The sequence below is a fragment of the Salvelinus alpinus genome, chromosome 6 (assembly GCF_045679555.1).
Source record: "Salvelinus alpinus chromosome 6, SLU_Salpinus.1, whole genome shotgun sequence".
Taxonomy (NCBI): Eukaryota; Metazoa; Chordata; class Actinopteri; order Salmoniformes; family Salmonidae; genus Salvelinus; species Salvelinus alpinus.
Window position 1 is genome coordinate 70,295,752 of NC_092091.1, and position 21,007 is coordinate 70,316,758.

The 21,007-nt window shown below is 42.5% G+C and overlaps 1 protein-coding gene across 2 annotated transcripts; it reads left to right on the plus strand.

The window, feature by feature from the left end:
* The first annotated feature begins 241 nt into the window (after positions 1-241).
* On the plus strand, positions 242-20,774 carry LOC139579228 (polyunsaturated fatty acid lipoxygenase ALOX15B-like). Of its 2 annotated transcripts, none has more exons than XM_071407703.1 (15): positions 242-363; positions 868-1,031; positions 1,733-1,940; positions 2,191-2,272; positions 2,390-2,512; positions 3,262-3,362; positions 3,910-4,082; positions 15,111-15,254; positions 16,675-16,878; positions 18,253-18,339; positions 18,616-18,785; positions 18,919-19,040; positions 19,256-19,356; positions 19,569-19,739; positions 19,884-20,774. In XM_071407703.1, the coding sequence occupies exons 2-15, from the start codon at positions 885-887 to the stop codon at positions 20,061-20,063; spliced, it is 2,013 nt and encodes a 670-aa protein (XP_071263804.1). In that variant the 5' UTR covers positions 242-363; positions 868-884; the 3' UTR covers positions 20,064-20,774. The 2 variants fall into 2 exon arrangements, with proteins under 2 accessions (XP_071263804.1, XP_071263803.1); XM_071407702.1 differs by having other exon boundaries at positions 246-363; positions 878-1,031.
* Positions 20,775-21,007: the final 233 nt, after the last annotated feature.

Below are 21,007 nucleotides of genomic sequence, written 5' to 3' on the forward strand. Positions count from 1 at the left end.
GACAACAATGCAATTTCCCACGTGTAACTTGCATTGCAGTGCCGAGCAAAGATTTAACCGCATGCCCTCAGAACTGGGAAAGTTGCATTACAACACCCTTTCAACCACGGCTCAAACTTTACAAGCAGATTCAACACTTCTGCTGTGTATTTACAATAGGTGATTGGGCAACGCTTCGCTATCAACAGTGCCAGAATTTATCATGCAGGATGAGCAAGTTCAATGGAGGGAAGTAACACCCAATATGTACTCAGTGTTCTGCACACACCTCCAGCCAGGTATAAAACAAGCAGTAGGGAAGGTGATCATTACATGCATGTTAAGGCACAGTTAACAGGGTACTACAAACTATCAACCAATCAGGTAAGGGAACGCTGAATGTTTTATTTTTGATAATATGGGAGACATTTTCATCAAGCAAAAGAGCACAGATGTGTGCAAGAAATACAGTTCAACTTGATGTGCAGTGTGATTTCATGTTTTGTTTTCTTCAACTATGTGTAGAATGAGGAGACTATTTAACCAGAGATCAGGGTACTGAGCCATGAACGCAATGCACACAATGCAATGGGTATATTGGATAATATGCACATTGAATAAGCATATTACTCCTGTCTATGGTTCATTTGCTCACTGCCATTTGCTCGTGCAAAATGTCCCCCTACATGCTGTGTGTATGCAATAACTGTGGCTTTGCAAGTTTGTTATTCAAGCAAGAATACCATAAAAAAAATGATTTTGTTATATTAAAATGGATCAACAGATATCATGCAAGTCTTAATATTTGCAGAAATGTTTGCACCGTCTACATTGAATGAAATGTTGTTTGCTGTGCAGTCTCAGTGTGTGCAGATAAGCCTATCATAGTGTTTTTCAGAGTCAAAATGGCAAAATACAAGGTGACTGTGCACACACACAACATCGCAACTGCCACCACGATGAACAACGTCTTCATCAAGCTGGTTGGCGAAAAAGGAGAGAGTAAGCGCACGTGGCTCACTAGCTTGACAGGACTCTTCTATCAAGGCACGGTAAGTCAGTCATGCTCCTATCAGTACTAAGAGATATTTCTCTCTAAATCTAGAATCCTTAATTGAAACAATAACAAAGAGGTGCCCCGCCTCTGTTTTGGTAAAAAGCTGAGGGATGGGCTTGTAGAAATGTCACCATTCTCAAACTCATAGAAGAATGTATACTTTTAACCATGTTTTGTGGCTATAGCTTAGTGTTTGTTTACATTTACATTGTTTACAAACATTGGTGTAAAACAAGCTTATATTTTGGGTTCTGATTGGGTACGACAGTTGATCTAAGCAATTATAAAATAAAATTCTTCAAGAATCTTTGAGTATATATAATTTAAAATTTTAAAAATGAATGTTGCAACAAATTATTCTAGCTTCAATAAGACTTACCATTTGCATTTTTCAAATACTGTACTCAAAACACACCCAAAAGCACCCAATATGTTCATTAACATAAAGTGTATATGACGTGAAGACTTTGTTGCCTTTATGTTGGGCCCTTACGTAATAATACTGGTAGTACAGGATTAGTTATATTTGCATTTGTTACTTGCTTTCTCACACAGTCCAGATTCCGCTCTCTCCCTCATCTTCTCTCTCTGCCCCTCCCTTTCTCTCTCACTCACTCACTCCCTCCCTACATCTCATTCCCTCCATCTATCTCTCACTTCCTCCATCTCTCTCTCTCTCCCCTGCTCTCTCTGCAGGGGTCTCGTGAATTCGACGTGGTGTGCCCCTTTTCACTCGGCAAGCTGGTGCTGATAGAGCTGGACAAACAGCCCCTCCCACTCTTCCCCCTGGATGACTGGTTCCCATCCAAGGTTGTCGTGACGACGCCAGAGAGAGGCACATGCCTGTTCCCTATCTACCGTTGGATTATGGACAAGGAGGTGCACCTGTTCAGAGAGGGCACAGGTCAGCACGGTGTGACGTTATGAAACAACATCACATGCAGACATGTCAGAATGAGTAATGCTTGGGAAAAAAGTGGATACTTGCAGCCATTGTGAGGGGGAGGCATTTTCTTTGTGTGTGCACGCTGTCACTAAGTTTTAAAAGCTACTTTGCCTCTTAGGGCCACCGTACATACAGTAATACATGCAACACTGGTTCTGAAGGATTAGTGCAATAATACGTGTGATTTATTGTTTTTAATATTTTTCAGCTAAAAGACTCTGTGATGAAACTAATAATCTTGCCAGGTACAGCAGGGAACTGGAGCTGAAGACGAGAACTGAGCAGTACTGGTAGGTGCTGTGGTCTTTCGTCCTAGCTGCCCAGTCTGTCCATTATATCTGACCAACCTCCATATATTTCCTGCTCCTCCCCTTTCTCCTGCTCCTCCTGCTTCTCCTCCTACTCAGCTGGGATACCTACAAGGAGGGTTTCCCCGGCAGCATGAAGGCAGACAACCCTCTGGATCTTCCCAGCGAGATCCAATTCTCGTTCACCAAGGCCACCCAGTTCCTCTTCACCGCCGCCACCGGGTGAGTTCCTCACCAAAGCCAAATGTATACCCGACTTGAGTACACAACACGAGAATGCAATGTGCTACTCATAATGGCTTCCCTATGTGATAAGTGGCAGAATGAGGAATTGGCGTGCTCAACTCGAAAGTCTGTAGTAACAAAACGTTGTTGCGTGCCGGGTTCAAAAGGCATGCACTGGGGGGGAAAACCCCCAAAAACCCGCATTCATTCAAATATTCTTTACGTTTTAATGTATTTTTAGGCACTAGAAGTTGTGAAAAATAGTAGAACAATGTATGTGAATAATGAATGTAAATTATGATTGTGAAAAAAGATACTACAATGTTTCATCATTTATAACTATGTGTGAATGCCTTATTTTTCTCCAAATGCTGATGAAGGCTGTCGCCCAAATGTGTCTGATTGCTCTGACCTCTCCTGCTGATAATTACATTCAAATGTAAGAATAGTTCAGTGCGGATTTGAGCTTTTTTCCTTTGTCCAGTACATGGTGAGTTTAACATTTTGGGTTGCACACACTTGCATATTTTTGCGACTATGCAGGACAGCCATTTTTGCGTTAGCGTATTGCGTTGCGTACGTCGGGCATAACTCATCCTCTAAGGACAGTTCAAATAGTACTTCCTGCAGCAGATCATCAAAGCTCTTCTAAAGTATTCCATTCATTTATATTGTTGAGTTGTACATTTGCTCTGTGTAACTCTATTGGCTCATCTTGACATAGTTCCTTGTCTTCCATTCTGTAGGATCACTGAGCTGAAACTGAAGGGGTATTCAGACAACAAGAAGAGCTGGAAAAACATTGATGAAATCAGCGAAGTCTACCTCAATAGAACTGTCATCTCAGGTGAGTGCATTTCATAGGTACATTTGCAGTATTAACTCCAGGGGCCTGTTTATTAGGTGGTAAACGTTTTGAAACAAAGTGAAAGGGGGAAGTAATACTACTTGAATATGTCCAATAAAAATATACATACAGTACCAGTCAAAAGTTTGGACACACCTACTCATTCAAGTTTTTTTAATTTTCACTATTTTCTACATTTTAGAATAATAGTCAAGACATCAAAACTATGAAAGAACACATATGGAATCATGTAGTAGCCAAAAGTGTTAAACAAATATTTTATATTTGAGATTCTTCAAAGTAGCAACCCTTTGGCTTGATGACAGCTTTGCACACTCTTGGCATTCTCTCAACCAGCTTCAAACTTTTGACTGGTTCTCTATATACTGAAAACGACCCTGGTTTACTAGGCATCATGTGGAAGAAAACAGACTGAAACAGGGAGGGAATACCTGTCCAATAAGAAACTCTTGATTTTGTGTTCTGTTGCAAAAGGTTTTGCTACGGTGTGCACTAATTAATACGACCCAGAATTTCCTCCTTCCAGACTATGCACAGGAGCACTGGAAGGAAGATGAGTTTTTCGGGTACCAGTATCTGAACGGCTGCAACCCCATGTTGATCCGTCGCTGCTCGGAGTTGCCGGCAAATTTCCCCGTCACAGAAGACATGGTCAAGCCCTCTCTTCGTGGATCGTCCAGCCTCCTAAAGGAATTGCAGGTACTGTACACTATGTCAAAATGGGACTCTTTGGTAAAATAAATGAATTGTTACAAGTTGCCTAAATTATTGCAGTACCACTTATATTATGGGTGGCGCTGGACTAGGGGCAGTCCTCTTGGACCTAGGTGAATATCTTAGATATTCCCAGTTATCAATGGAAGTCAATGGAGATCCCTTTGTTGGATGTCTAGACGTCCACTTTCTTGGACCATCAGAGGCATGTACCAGATTCCTTTTTGGACCTCCAGATGACTTTTGTGGAGGTCCATCCAGTATGTTTCTCAATAGCTAGGTTTCCATCCAATTGGCGACAAATTTTCATGCAAATATTCTCAAACCCGCATAAAAACAATATGCACATTTCCCCACGATAGATGTTTCCATCAAATTGACCTGTTGCAGATATATAGCTGTGTGATGACATAGTTCACATAAAAATAACCTTTGTGGTTCCCATGTACCCAAACATAAAAAATAAAAACATGTAAATGGCATTTCCATGGCATTTTCAACTCTGATGGCTTTGTCACAATCATTTTTCTGTTATATAGCGAATGTGCCCACTCTGGTCTTGCCACGTGCACTCTAGCCAACAGCTGGCAGATACAGTGCAGGTATAGCCTACATGATGACATTATTATACGGACAATTTTTTTTTTTTTTTACTTATCAATGGCAGTCAAGCATCGGTCATCATGTCACCAGAAAAAGACCCTAGATATTTACTGGAGAGGAGCATCAAGCTCATCACTGTGCACTTTCACCACCCTGTGAAGTTCATCATAATTTATTTAATCTGTAGCCTAATAAACTGCATGTTTTCCCGAGTCGTAGTGAGAGGACCACACAACAGATTTTATTTTATATATTTATTTCACCTTTATTTAACCAGGTAGGCAAGTTGAGAACGAGTTCTCATTTACAATTGCGACCTGGCCAAGATAAAGCAAAGCAGTTCGACACATACAACAACACAGAGTTACACATGGAGTAAAACAAACATACAGTCAATAATACAGTAGCAAAATAGGTCTATTGTTACGTCCGTCGTCGGAATGAGACCAAAGCGCAGCGTGGAAAGTGTACATCTTAATTTATTTTAGAATGAACACCGAATAAAACACAAAAGATCAACGAACGTAAAGTTCTGCAGGGCTATACAGGTACTGTGCAAAATCACGATCCCACAAACTCAGGTGGAAAACAGGCTGCCTAAGTATGATTACCAATCAGAGGCAACGATAGACAGCTGCCTCTGATTGGGAACCATACCCGGCAAACAAAGAAATAGAAAACTAGAATGCCCACCCAAATCACACCCTGACCTAACCAAATAGAGAAATAAACAGGCTCTCTAAGGTCAGGGCGTGACATCTATATGCAATGTGAGCAAATGAGGTGAGATAAGGTAGGTAAAGGCAAAAAAAGGCCATGGTGGCGAAGTAAATACAATATTGCAGTTGAAGAATGTGCGAAGCAGAAATAGAAATAATGGGGTGCAAAGGAGCAAAATAAATAAACAAATACAGTAGGGGAAGAGGTCGTTTTTTGGGCTAAATTATAGATGAGCTATGTACAGGTGAAGTAATCTGTGAGCTGCTCTGACAGCTGGTGCTTAAATCTAGTGAGGGGGATAAGTGTTTCCAGTTTCAGAGATTTTTGTAGTTTGTTCCAGTCATTGGCAGCAGAAAACTGGAAGGAGACTCGGCCAAAGGAGGAATTGGCTTTGGGGGTGACCAGAGAGATATACCTGCTGGAGCGCGTGCTACAGGTGGGTGCTGCTATGGTGACCAGCGAGCTGAGATAAGGGGGGACTTTACCTAGCAGGGTCTTGTAGATGACCTGGAGCTAGTGGGTTTGGCGATGAGTATGAAGCGAGGGCCAGCCAACGAGAGCGTACAGGTCGCAGTGGTGGGTAGTATATGGGGCTTTGGTGACAAAACGGATGGCACTGTGATAGACTGCATCCAATTTATTGAGTAGGGTATTGGAGGCTATTTTGTAAATGACATCGCCGAAGTCGAGGGTTGGGAGGATGGTCAGTTTTACAAGGGTATGTTTGGCAGCATGAGTGAAGGATGGTATGTTGCGGAATAGGTAGCCAATTCTAGATTTAACTTTGGATTGGAGATGTTTGATGTGAGTCTGGAAGGAGAGTTTACAGTCTAACCAGACACCTAGGTATTTGTAGTTGTCCACATATTCTAAGTCAGAACCGTCCAGAGTAGTGATGCTAGTCGTGCGGGCAGGTGCAGGAAGCGATTGGTTGAAGAGGATGCATTTAGTTTTACTTGTATTTAAGAGCAGTTGGAGGCCACGGAAGGAGAGTTGTATGGCATTGAAGCTCGTCTGAAGGGTTGTTAACACAGTGTCCAAAGAAGGGCCAGAAGTATACAGAATGGTGTCGTCTTCATAGAGGTGGATCAGAGACTCACCAGCAGCAAGAGCGACATGATTGATGTATACAGAGAAGAGTCGGCCCGAGAATTGAACCCTGTGGCACTCCCATAGAGACTGCCGGAGGCCCGTACAACAGGCCCTCCGATTTGACATACTGAACTTTATCAGAGTAGTTGGTGAACCAGGCGAGGCAATCATTTGAGAAACCAAGGCTATCGAGTCTGCCGATGAGGATGTGGTGATTGACAGAGTCGAAAGCCTTGGCCAGGTCAATGAATACGGCTGCACAGTATTGTTTCTTATCGATGACGGTTAAGATATCGTTTAGGACCTTGAGCGTGGCTGAGGTGCACCCATGACCAGCTCTGAAACCAGATTGCCTAGCGGAGAATGTGCGGTGGGATTCGAAATGGTCGGTAGTCTGTTTGTTGACTTGGCTTTCGAAGACCTTAGAAAGGCAGGGTAGGATAGATATAAGTCTGTAGCAGTTTGGGTCAAGAGTGTCCCCCCTTTGAAGAGGGGGATGACCGCAGCTGCTTTCCAATCTCTGGGAATCTCAGATGACACGAAAGAGAGGTTGAACAGGCTAGTAATAGGGGTTGCAACAAATCCGGCAGATAATTTTAGAAAGAGTGTCCAGATTGTCTAGCACGGCTGATTTGTAGGGGTCAGATTTTGCAGCTCTTTCAGAACATCAGCTGACTGGATTTGGGAGAAGGAGAAATGGGGAAGGCTTGGGTGAGTTGCTGTGGGGGGTGCAGTGCTGTTGACCGGGGTAGGGGTAGCCAGGTGGAAAGCATGAACAGCCGTAGAAAAATGTTTTTTGAAATTCTCAATTGTAGTGGATTTGTCAGTGGTGACAGTTTCCTATCCTCAGTGTAGTGGGCAGCTGGGAGGAGGTGTTCTAATTCTCCATGGACTTTACAGTTTTCCAGAACTTTTTTGAGTTTGTGTTGCAGGAAGCAAATTTCTGCTTGAAAAAGCTAGCCCTGGCTTTTCTAACTGCCTGTGTATATTGGTTTCCAACTTCCCTGAAAAGTTGCATATCACGGGGGCTGTTCGATGCTAATGCAGAACGGCATAGGATGTTTTTGTGTTGGTTAACCTTTCACGAGTATCAATCCCGGATCCGGGAGCACCCCCCACCCCCCACACACTGATTAGCATAGCTAGCATAGCTTCACAAGTAGATAGTAGCATCTAAATATCATTAAATCACAAGTCCAAGACACCAGATGAAAGATACAGATCTTGTGAATAAAGCCACCATTTCAGATTTTTAAAATGTTTTACAGGGAAGACAAAATATGTAAATCTATTAGCTAAACACGTTAGCAAAATACACCACTATTCTAACTCCATCAGTTTCTTACTCCTTCAGGTGCTATCACCAATTCGGCTCAACTAAGATATTGATAGCCAATAACCTATAAAAAAACCCATCAGATGACAGTCTGATAACATATTCATGGTATAGGATAGTTTTTGTTAGAAAAAAGTGCATATTTCAGGTAGAAATCACAGTTTACAATTGCACCGACCATCACAAATCGACTAGAATTACTAGATAGAGCAACGTGTATGACCAATTTACTCATCATAAAACATTTCATAAAAATAGACAAAGCATAGCAATGGAAAGACCCAGTTCTTGTGATTTCAGACCATATTTCAGATTTTCTAAGCGTTTTTCAGCGAAAACACAATAAATCGATAAGTTAGCATACTACATGTGCAAACGTTACCAGAGCATCGATTCCAGCCAAAGAGCGCTATAACGTAATCACCGCCAAAAGATATAAATTTTTTCACTAACCTTCTCAGAATTCTTCCGATGACACTCCTGTAACATCATTTTACAACATACATATACATTTTGTTCGAAAAGGTGCATATTTAGCCATACAAAACCGTGGTTACACAATAAAAATACTAGGAAATCAAGCCTCAATATGTCTGACGTCATCTATCAGAGTGATCTAGTTTAATTGAAAGCTAATCATATACTTGACTAAAAAATACAGGGTTGACAGGAATCGAAAGACAAATTAGTTCTTAATGCAACCGCTGATTTACATTTTTAAAATTATCCTTACTTTTCAATACAGGGTTCGCCAAGTGAAGCTATACCAAACAAAATGGCGAAATATGCGTTTAAAATATTTCGACAGAACAACAATTTATCATATTAAATATTGCTTACTTTGAGCTGTTCTTCCATCATATTCTTGGGCAATGTATCCTTTCTATGTTATAAACGTCTTTTGGTCGATAGATGTCCTCTGTCCTTCGAAATATCCACTAACGATCGAACGGGACCCCAAAACGTGTCCAAAGTTTCAGAGTGCACAACAAAGAAATTCCTCAAAATCGCACTAAACGGATATAAATTGTTATAAAACGGTTTAAATTAACTACCTTATGATGTTTCTAAGTCCTATATCGAATTAAATTACAGACGGATACATTTCAAGTTGATAACCGAGCCTGTGAAAATGGCGTCCGGAGGTCCCATCCTGCATAAGGGCGAGCGTCGAAAGGGGGGCTACTCTCACTCCTTGGTCTTTTATAACCTCTGAGAGCTACCTAGAAGGCCCATTCCACTTCTCATTGGTTACTGACATCCAGGGGAAGGCGGGTGCAGTTCGTGTCGTTCCATAGGATAGACAGAGACCTTAAAAACTGATCTGAAACCAGAGCTTCGCTCTCAGACCTTTCACTGTCTGTCATGGATTTCGCTGTAGAAAGAGTTCTGGGTCACCCACAGACATAATTTCAACGTTGTATGAAACTAGAAGGTGTTTTCTATCCAATATAATTAATAATATGCATATTGTACGAGCAAGAATTGAGTACTAGGCAGTTTAATTTGGAGACGACAAAATGCTAATTCGGAACAGCACCCCCTGTAGTCGCAAGAAGTTTTAAGGGCAGTCAGGTCTGGAGAGAACCAAGGGCTATATCTGTTCCTGGTTCTAAATTTCTTGAATGGGGCATGCTTATTTAAGATGGTGAGGAAGGCATTTAAAAAAAATAACCAGGCATCCTCTACTGACGGGATGAGGTCAATATCCTTCCATGATACCTGGGCCAGGTCGATTAGAAAGGCCTGCTCGCTGAAGTGTTTCAGGGAGCGTTTGACAGTGATGAGTGGAGGTCGTTTGACCGCTGACCCATTACGGATGCAGGCAATGAGGCAGTGATCGCTGAGATCTTGGTTGAAAACAGCAGAGGTGTATTTAGAGGGCAAGTTGGTTAGGATGATATCTATGAGGGTGCACGTGTTTACGGTTTTGGGGTGGTACCTGGTAGGTTCATTGATAATTTGTGTGAGATTGAGGGCATCAAGTTTAGATTGTAGGATGGCTGGGGTGTTAATAAGAGACAAAAGGAAAATGGGGTGCCCCTCTCTCGCTCGCAGGAACTATTCGCAAGACACTTGACTAGTTTTGAAAAAACTCGTTCATTTTTCAAAATAAAAGCCTGAAACTATGTCTAAAGCCTGGTCACAGCCTGAGGAAGCCATTGGAAAATGAATCTGGTTGATACCCCTTTAAATGGAGGTTAGACGGGCCAGGAAACAAAGATAAAAAAATATATATATATCATTTCCGGGTTACTTTTTCTCAGGATTTCGCTTGCAGAAAAGTATTATTATTCTCACAGACAATATTTTGACAGTTTTGGAAACTTTGGAGTGTTTTCTATCCTAATCTGTAAATTATATGCATATTCTACGATCTGGGCCAGAGAAAATGTCAGTTTACGTTGGGCACGTTATTTAAAAAAAATAAAATCTGACCCCTAGCGCTAAGAAGTTAATGCAACCGCTGTGTCAGATTTCCCAAAAACTTTACGGAAAAAGCACACCGTGCTATAATCTGAGTACAGTGCTCAGAGCCCAAATAAGCCATAAAGATATTCGCCATGTTGTGGAGTCAACAGAAGTCAGAATAGCATTATAAATATTCACTTACCTTTGATGATCTTCATCAGAATGCACTCCCAGGAATCCCAGTTCCACAATAAATGTTTGATTTGTTCGATAAAGTTAATAATTTATGTCCAAACACCTCCTTTTTGTTAGCGCGTTTAGCCCAGTATTCCAAATATGACGCGCGGTCACTAGGAGCAGACAAAAAGTCAAAAAGTTCTGTTACAGTCCTTAGAAACATGTCAAACGAAGTATAGAATCAATCTTTAGAATGTTTTTAACATAAATCTTCAATCATTTTCCAACCGGAGAATTCCTTTGTCTTCAAAAATGCAATGGAACTCAAATCAAATCGTATTTGTCACATACACATGGTTAGCAGATGTTAATGCGAGCGTAGCGAAATGCTTGTGCTTCTAGTTCCGACAATGCAGTAATAACCAACGAGTAATCTAACCTAACAATTCCACAACTACTACCTTATACACACACAAGTGTAAAGGGATAAAGAATATGTACATAAAGATATATGAATGAGTGATGGTACAAAACGGCATAGGCAAGATGCAGTAGATGGTATAGAGTACAGTATATACATATGAGATGAGTAATGTAGGGTATATAAACATAGTGGCATAGTTTAAAGTGGCTAGTGATACATGTATTACATAAAGATGGCAAGATGCAGTAGATGATATAGAGTACAGTATATACATATACATATGAGATGAGTAATGTAGGGTATGTAAACATTATATTAAGTGGCATTGTTTAAAGTGGCTAGTGATACATTTTTACATCAATTTCCATCAATTCCCATTATTAAAGTGGCTGGAGTTGAGTCAGTATGTTGGCAGCAGCCACTAAATGTTAGTGGTGGCTGTTTAACAGTCTGATGGCCTTGAGATAGAAGCTGTTTTTCAGTCTCTCGGTCCCTGCTTTGATGCAGCTGTACTGACCTCGCCTTCTGGATGATAGCGGGGTGAACAGGCAGTGGCTCGGGTGATGGTTGTCCTTGATAATCTTTATGGCCTTCCTGTGACATCGGGTGGTGTAGGTGTCCTGGAGGGCAGGTAGTTTGCCCCCGGTGATGCGTTGTGCAGACCTCACTACCCTCTGGAGAGTCTTGAGGTTGTGGGCGGAGCAGTTGCCGTACCAGGCGGTGATACAGCCCGACAGGATGCTCTCGATTGTGCATCTGTAGAAGTTTGTGAGTGCTTTTGGTGACAAGCCGGATTTCTTCAGCCTCCTGAGGTTGAAGTGGCGCTGCTGCGCCTTCTTCACAACGCTGTCTGTGTGGGTGGACCAATTCAGTTTGTCCGTGATGTGTACGCCGAGGAACTTAAAAACCTACTACCCTCTCCACTACTGTCCCGTCGATGTGGATAGGGGGGTGCTCCCTCTGCTGTTTCCTGAAGTCCACAATCATCTCCTTTGTTTTGTTGACGTTGAGTGTGAGGTTATTTTCCTGACACCACACTCCGAGGGCCCTCACCGCCTCCCTGTAGGCCGTCTCGTCGAAGTTGGTAATCAAGCCTACCACTGTAGTGTCGTCCGCAAACTTGATGATTGAGTTGGAGGCGTGCATGGCCACGCAGTCGTGGGTGAAAGCACCCTTGTGGGGCCCCAGTGTTGAGGATCAGCGGGGTGGAGATGTTGTTACCTACCCTCACCACCTGGGGGCGGCCCGTCAGGAAGTCCAGTACCCAGTTGCACAGGGCGGGGTCGAGACCCAGGGTCTCGAGCTTGATGACGAGTTTGGAGGGTACTATCGTGTTAAATGCTGAGCTGTAGTCGATGAACAGCATTCTCACATAGGTATTCCTCTTATCCAGATGGGTTAGGGCAGTGTGCAGTGTGGTTGCAATTGCGTCATCTGTGGACCTATTGGGTCGGTAAGCAACTTGGAGTGGGTCTAGGGTGTCAGGTAGGGTGGAGGTGATATGGTCCTTGACTAGTCTCTCAAAGCACTTCATGATGACGGAAGTGAGTGCTACGGGGCAGTAGTCGTTTAGCTCAGTTACCTTAGCTTTCTTGGGAACAGGAACAATGGTGCCCCTCTTGAAGCATGTGGGAACAGCAGACTGGGATAAGGATTGATTGAATATGTCCGTAAACACACCAGCCAGCTGGTCTGCGCATGCTCTGAGGACGCGGCTGGGAATGCCGTCAGGGCCTGCAGCCTTGCGAGGGTTAACACGTTTAAATGTTTTACTCACCTCGGCTGCAGTGAAGGAGAGCCCGCAGGTTTTGGTAGCGGGCCGTGTCAGTGGCACTGTATTGTCCTCAAAGCGAGCAAAAAAGTTATTTAGTCTGTCTGGGAGGAAGACATCCTGGTCCATGACGGGGCTGGTTTTCTTTTTGTAATCCGTGATTGACTGTAGACCTTGCCACATACCTCTTGTGTCTGAGCTGTTGAATTGCGACTCTACTTTGTCTCTATACTGGCAATTAGCTTGTTTGATTGCCTTGCGGAGGGAATAGCTACACTGTTTGTATTCGGTCATGTTTCCGGTCACCTTGCCCTGGTTAAAAGCAGAGGTTCGCGCTTTCAGTTTCGGCGAATGCTGCCATCAATCCACAGTTTCTGGTTTGGGAATGTTTTAATCGTTGCTGTGGGTATAATGTCGCTGATGCACTTTCTAATGAACTCGCTCACCGAATCAGCATATTTGTCAATGTTGTTGTTGGACGCAATGCGGAACATATCCCAATCCACGTGATCGAAGCAGTCTTGAGGCGTGCAATCAGATTGGTCGGACCAGCGTTGAACAGACCTGAGCGCGGGAGCTTCTTGTTTTAGTTTCTGTTTGTAGGCTGGAAGCAACAAAATGGAGTCGTGGTCAGCTTTTCCGAAAGGAGGGTGGGGGAGGGCCTTATATGCGTCGCGGAAGTTAGAATAACAATTATCCAGGGTTTTACCAGCCCTGGTAGCACAATCGATATGCTGATAGAATTTAGGGAGTTTTGTTTTCAGATTAGCCTTGTTAAAATCTCCGGCTACAATGAATGCAGCCTCAGGATGTGTGGTTTCCAGTTTACAAAGAGTCAGATAAAGTTCGTTCAGGGCCATCGATGTGTCTGCTTGGGGCGGAATATATACGGCTGTGATTATAATCGAAGAGAATTCCCTTGGTAGATAATGCGGTCGACATTTGATTGTGAGGAATTCTAAGTCAGGTGAACAGAATGACTTGAGTTCCTGTATGTTGTTATGATCACACCACGTCTCATTAATCATAAGGCATACCCCCCCGCCCCTCTTCTTACCAGAAAGATGCTTGTTTCTGTCGGCGCGATGCGTGAAGAAACCAGCTGGCTGCACCGACTCCGTTAGCGTCTCTCGAGTGAGCCATGTTTCCGTGAAGCAAAGAACGTTACAGTCTCTGATGTCTCTCTGGAATGCTACCCTTGCTCGGATTTCATCAACCTTGTTGTCAAGAGACTGGACATTGGCGAGTAGTATGCTAGGGAGTGGAGCGCGATGTGCCCATCTCCATTCCTGGTCGTAATGATGGTAATGATGGTGAGTTGACGTTGCTCTTATATTCAGTAGTTCCTCCCGACTGTATGTAATGAAACCTAAGATTACCTGGGGTACCAATGTAAGAAATAACACGTAAAAAAACTAAATACTGCATAGTTTCCTAGGAACGCGAAGCGAGGCGGCCATCTCTGTCGGCGCCGGAAGTTGATAGCTAACTCACATGAACACGCATGGTCAGCTCGTGGCACTCTGGGAGAGACCTTACTCAATCCCCTCTCATTTGCCTCCACTTCACAGTAGAAGCATCAAACAAGGTTCTAAAGACTGTTGACATCTAGTGGAAGCCTTAGGAAGTGCAATATGACCCCATAGACACTGTGTATTCGATAGGCCAAGAGTTGAAAACTACAAACCTCAGATTTCCCACTTCCTGGTTGGATTTGTCTCAGGTTTTCGCCTGCCATCTGAGTTCTGTTATACTCACAGACATCATTCAAACAGTTTTAGAAACTTCAGAGTGTTTTCTATCCAAATCTACTAATAATATGCATATATTAGCAACTGGGACTGAGTAGCAGACAGTTTACTCTGGGCACGCTTTTCATCCAAATGTGAAAATGCTGCCCCTTATCCCAAACAAGTTAAACATGTCCCAGTTTAGGTCACCTAGCAGCACGAGCTCTGAAGATAGATGCTCTGAATATAGACATATCATCATGTGACTCCAAGTTTACTTAGATACGATGGTTATTATATCAATTTTTGCACATAAAAGTGCCATTCCACCACCATTTCTCGCATAATACATTTTACAGACACAAAAATATCACACCTTGTCTAGTATATTTTGTTTTGTTGACATGCTGAAAGTTTACAGACAAACGTTCTGTTTCCTTCAGGCCTGTCGTGACATTTTCTATCTGACATGTACTTCAAAAATTTCGGATGAAACCTGGCCACAGAACAAATGAAAAACATCCCAGTATTACTTTCTTTTATGTTTTTGTGGGGGGATGGTAACCCTAAATTCCAAGAAAGTAATCGCAAAAATAACTTTATTGGATGTTTTTTGGGGATAATCCTAGTAAAACACAGAGCTAAAATAGCTGTTCCATTCCAAAATATCAAGAAAGTGAACCGTAATCATAACCTGTTGCATTGTAACTTTTGGATTTATTCTCCCATGTCATCCAATCCCAAACAGAGCGGCAACATATTCCTGGTTGACTACAAGAACCTGGATGGATTAAAGGCAAACGTGATCAATATGAAACAACAGTACATGGCGGCTCCTCTGGTCCTGCTCTACAGAACCCCTGATGACAAGCTGGTTCCCATCGCCATCCAGGTAAGGTTGACCTAACTAACTTTGAAGTGAAGACCACAGTCACGGAGACCATTACAAGTGAGAGAGTCTGTAAACCCATCATGATTCAATCTCCTTTAGAGAGCCCACTTACCCGTGGAGGCTGGTGGAGGTAGAAATGCAGAGTACAGGCTCATTACTACCGTTCCCTTCTTTACGTTCCAAACATTATGACGAGCCCGTCCTCCCCATGTTTCCCTCCACCAGCCTCCACTGTATCTGACAGCGCCCAAAGAAAATATGTTTGATATTGTCTTCAAATGCTTTTAATTAATGCATGACACACTTAGAACATCTGGTTCATCAAGGGTTCTTTGGGAAGGGTGATGGTTTTTTATTCTCTATTTGGTTAGGTCAGGGTGTGACTTGGGTGGGCAAATCTATGTGTTCTATTTCTTTGTTGGCCGGGTATGGTCCCCAATCAGAGGCAGCTGTCTATCGTTGTCTCTGATTGGGGATCATACTTAGGCAGCCTGTTTTCCACCTGAGTTTGTGGGATCATGTTTTTGTACAGTTACTGTGTAGCCTGCAGAACGTTACGTTTGTTTATATTTTTGTTGTGTTTGGGGTGTTCATCAAATAAAGAAAGATGTACGCTTACCACGCTGCACCTTGGTCTCATTCATCTAACGACGGACGTAACAGCCATTACATGTTAAATATGACTATGGCCAGTGAAAGCGTCTTGTGAAATACGTAAAGGATAATCAACGACTATGTGTTCTCTGGAAAATAATTAATAATGAGGTGTGTTCCACAACGCGCTAGCAGAGTGGAACTAACCTTCCACAGAGTTACATTATTTTCCAGAGTACGCATAGAGCCCCGAGTTGATTATCCCTTTTATACCATGGCTATAATTTAGCACATTTACTGCTAGAAATGTGTTCATTTGCAGGGATAAATGAGTTCAACATCCACTGAAATAGCTAGCAAGTTTACTAGATAGTGACACTAGATGCCTGGGTAACCAAAAAGACTTGGTAGTTTATCTAACCAAACCATTAGTCCTAGCTTGCTATTATGAATTCGAATTCAGCAATGCCAATAACATTAACCTACAGCCATGTGCGCATTGTTGAGCTTATAATTTGAATAAAACATTTTTTTTTAAACAAATGTATCAACATTTTAAGCTAAACGGTCTGATCTGTTGCATCAGCCTATTGCATTTTTACATTTTTCATGGTATTTATAGAACTTTAAGAAAGGGTTCTTTATAGCACCATAAACGTTCCATTTATAACCTTATGTTCATGGTTATTTATAGAACCTTCAAAAAAGGGTTCTATGTAGCACCAAAAAGGAATCTGCTATTGTTATTATTTGTATTTTTGTATTAAACAGGGATAATGTTGCTGGTAGCCATCTATGGGGTCCCTAACACTCCTTCTCTCCACAGCTGAAGCAGAAGCCTGCAAACAACAACCCCATCTTCCTTCCTACTGACTCTGAGTATGACTGGCTCCTGGCCAAGATCTTTGTGAGGAGCGCTGACTTTCAAGAGCATCAACTCAACGTCCACCTGCTGCGCACTCACCTCCTGGCTGAGGTGTTCGCCATAGCACTGCTGCGCAACATGCCCATGGTGCACCCTCTCTACAAGGTACATAACACAGCACAGCATAGCATAACCCCAGGAGGTTGGTGGCACCCTAATTGGGGAGGACGGGCACGTGGTAATGGCTGGAGTGGAATGGCATCAAACACATGGCTTCCATGTGTTTGATGCCATTCACTCCATCCCAGCCTTTACTATGAGCCGTCCTCCCCTCAGTAGCCTCCACTGAGCATAGCATAGGATAACATAATATAGCATAGCATAACATAATATAGCATAACATATCATAGCATAACATAGCATAACATAATATAGCATAACATAATATAGCATAGCATAACATAATATAGCATAGCATAACATAGAATAGCATAACATAATATATCATACAATAAGATAATATATCATAGCATAACATAACAGAATATAGCATAGCATAACAGAATATAGCATAGCATAACATAATATAGCACAGCATAATATAGCATAGCATAGCATAACATAATATAACATAGCATGTCCAGTTGAAAAGTATAGTGCTCCGAGGATCAAATAAAATTAAATTTGATTTGTCACATGCGTCGAGTACAACAGCTGTAGACCTTAACGTGAAATGCTTACTTACCAACAATGCAGTTTTAAGTAAAAACAGTTAAGAAAATATTGACTAAATAAAATTTAATAAAAAAAATAAAAAATAACACAATAAAATAACAATAACGAGGCTATATACAGGCGGTACCGAGTCAATGTGCGTGGATACAGGTTACTCGAGGTAATTGAGGTAATTTGTACATGTAGGCAGTGGTAAAGTGAGGGGTGGGATCAATATAAATAGTCCGGGTGGCCATTTAATTGATTGTTCAACAGTCTTATGGCTTGTGGGTAGAAGCTGTTAATGAGCCTTTTGTACCTAGACCTGGCGCTCCGGTACTGCTTGCTGTGCGGTAGCAGAGAGAACAGTATATGACTTGGGTGACTCCAGTCTTTGACAATTTTTGGGGCCATCCTCTGACACCGCCTAGTATAGAGGTCCTGGATGGCAGGAAGCTTGGCCCCAGTAATGTACTGGGCCGTACACACTACCCTCTGTAGCGACTTACAGTCGGATGCCGAGCAGTTGCCATACCAGGCGGTGATTCAACCGGTCAGGATGCTCTCGATCGTGCAGCTTTAGAACTTTTTGAGGATCTGAGGACCCATGGCAAATCTTTTCAGTCTCCTGAGGGGGAATAGGCATTGTCGTGCCCTCTTCCCGACTGTCTTGGTGTGTTTGGACCATGACAGAGGATAATGACACATGAAAGTATAATACACTTATTTCTAATGAGGTCCTCCAGACAGTCCTTACTAATGCCAGTTTATCTCTTGGGATTGTTGACCATCCATCCTTCTCTCCACCCTGGTTTACTGCTTTAGCTTCTGATTCCACACACCCGCTACTCCCTCCAGATCAACCTCTTGGCCCGGGCATTTCTAATAGCTGATGAAGGAGTTTTCACTCAGGTAGGCTACTGAGTGGACTGTTTCCATAGAAGTGTGTGGTGTCCATATTGGGAATCACACATCCATGGAAGTTGTGTCAGAGTCAGCATACATGCGGTTGTATGTCTTGTAGTGAACCTACAGTACCCCCAAGTATGGTCATTTGGCGCTCCGGGTCAACATACTTGCTGGTAGGTTCACTATCTCTCATGGAACCAGTGTAATATTGCAGCTTAGTTAAAGTACATTATAATGTTACAGAATTATGTAATCAAGTAACTGTAAGTGACGTTGTAGTTTGCTGCTTCGGGCGGAGAGGGGATGAATGAGATCCTGAGGAGATCTTTGGCCTCATTGACCTACAGCTCCCTCTGTGTGCCGGAAGACATCACTGCACGAGGTCTGGAGTCAGTCCCCAACAACTACTACAGGGATGATGGACTCAAGCTGTGGGACATCATCCACAGGTAGGCTACAACAGAGCAGACCTACATGGTAGTACAGTATCATCCGCTGGTAGAATCTAGAGTGAAAGTATAGCTCTACATAGATATGATATCTTCTTCTTCCTTCGTTCTTCCGTTGTCGTCTTCGGTATAGGTTTGTAGAGGGAGTGATTGGTTTCTATTACAAGAGTGACTCAGAGGTCCGGGAAGACCAGGAACTACAGAACTGGATCAAGGATATATTTTACCATGGCTTCCTGGCCCAAGAATGCACAGGTGATGATGTACAGGGTAATAGGGGGGAGGGGGGAAGGACGTATGGGTAAATGTCTTGTTTTTACCATTATTTTTGTTTGTTTCTGGACCATAACTTCCTCGGCATAACTCACAACTTCCATGGACGTGACTGTCCTATAGTAACAGTCCACCCAGCTCCCCTGGTATAACTCCATTCATCACACACCTCTCTCGGTTCTTATCTTTCTGTCCAGGAATCCCTCAGTCTTTCTCCACTGTGCCAGAGGTCGTCAAGTTCGTCACCGTGGTGATATTCACCTGCTCAGGGCAACATTCTGCTGTCAACTCTGGACAGGTGGGTGTAGCATAGCCCATACTTTTTTTCAAGTGTGTTATTAATCTAAATCTAAGCACTACTGACGTTTTCTGCCTCATCTACCATTTTGGAAGATTTGCTAAAATGTTGCAAGGTTTTTGCTGTAATTCCTTGCCACTATCATATCATCATTTCAGAATACCACCATATTGGATGTCAGTAATAATCAGTCATTTTTCATCATGTTACAGTATGACTATGGTGGCTGGATGCCCAACACCCCCATCTCCCTGAAACAGCCACCTCCCACCACTAAGGGGCAGTCTACTGAGAGCACCATGCTGAAGACCTTGCCCGATGTCAGCACAACAGCACAGGGCATGTCAACTATGTGGCTCCTTAGCAAGCAATCCAGTGACTTTGTGAGTCTGCCATCTTTCATGAACAATTATCAATATCATCTAAGCCCAAAATACTATATTTAGCTACAAAATATCACATTTACAAGTGTGTTTAATGTTAATTGATATTGTATTTTGCTAACTTCAATTATTCTCCATATACAGGTGGCCCTTGGCCATTACCCAGAGGAGCACTTCAACGAGATACCACCTTGCAGGATGATTCAGAAATTCCAGGCGGAGCTGAAGGTCTTCAGCGAGACCATCAATGCCAGGAACTCTGGGCTACCAGTGCCATACACCTACATGGACCCTGCTGTGTTGGAGAACAGCGTGGCCATTTAGATAAGCCAAAGTCCTAGACCAGGGTCCAGTTCATTAGGCACTAATTGGAAGAAAACTGAGGACCTACCTGGACTTTTCCAGTAAGATTTATTTTTGTTGTCCTTTGTGCAGGTTTTTTTAATGTTTTCCATTGAGTGCCCTGATGAACATGACCCAATGATTCTGGAGGCATGCGCTAGTAAACATGCTTCAATCTATAAAATGTTTTATTGAGCATGATCATTTTTGGGTCTTCAATAAACTAATGTCTTAATTCAATCAGATAAAGGGAAATCGCACTGTGGGTTCAGTCAGAATGTTATCGCTGTATCAGAAGTGTTAACGGTTAAACCAACACACACCTCCACATGGTGTCCCTCTCACGGACTAAGAAAACTTGTTGATGTTATTACCTTTGTACTTGTTAATGGATGTTAAGAAATACAGGATCTTTCTGACGGATTAATTTCTGGTGCCATATGACTAACGACGACACGGACTGCTGGTGAAAATGAGCTCTCCTGCTAAATGATGTGACACTAAAATATTCATTAACAGTAAACAAGTGTCAGAATAATATGAGAGAACAATAGGTGTGACTCTCGTTTACAATTAAAAGCTAATCATTTTCCATCTCCAGTCTTGTGGTATTTGCCTCATCTCATTTTGGTTGAATCCCTGTCTACGTCATGTATTAATTAAAAAATAAATGCATAAAAAGATGAAGTTATACTCTCATTTCCTGCTTGTTTTAAGTCACCTTTATCATCCTGACCCGAACCAAACTGGTTCCAACAATGTAACCAGGCCATCTCAGTACAGCCTGGCTCGGTTTGGCCCAGTACACAGCAAAAGTGTTGGGCCCCTAACACCATGGGTGTTTCAAATTCTGACATAAATGACCACTTTATTAGTGCTGATGCTGTTACACTTACACAGTGTTAGGGATTTACACATGTAGTGTT

What these genes read in the sequence shown, in the direction of transcription:
- LOC139579228 (XM_071407703.1), top strand. Translation starts at nt 885, where the DNA reads ATGGCAAAATACAAGGTGACTGTGCACACACACAACATCGCAACTGCC. An exon ending in CCTGTTCAGAGAGGGCACAG is followed by an intron (nt 1,941 to 2,190) that starts GTCAGCACGGTG and finishes AATATTTTTCAG; the next exon opens with CTAAAAGACTCTGTGATGAA. An exon ending in CAATAGAACTGTCATCTCAG is followed by an intron (nt 3,363 to 3,909) that starts GTGAGTGCATTT and finishes TCCTCCTTCCAG; the next exon opens with ACTATGCACAGGAGCACTGG.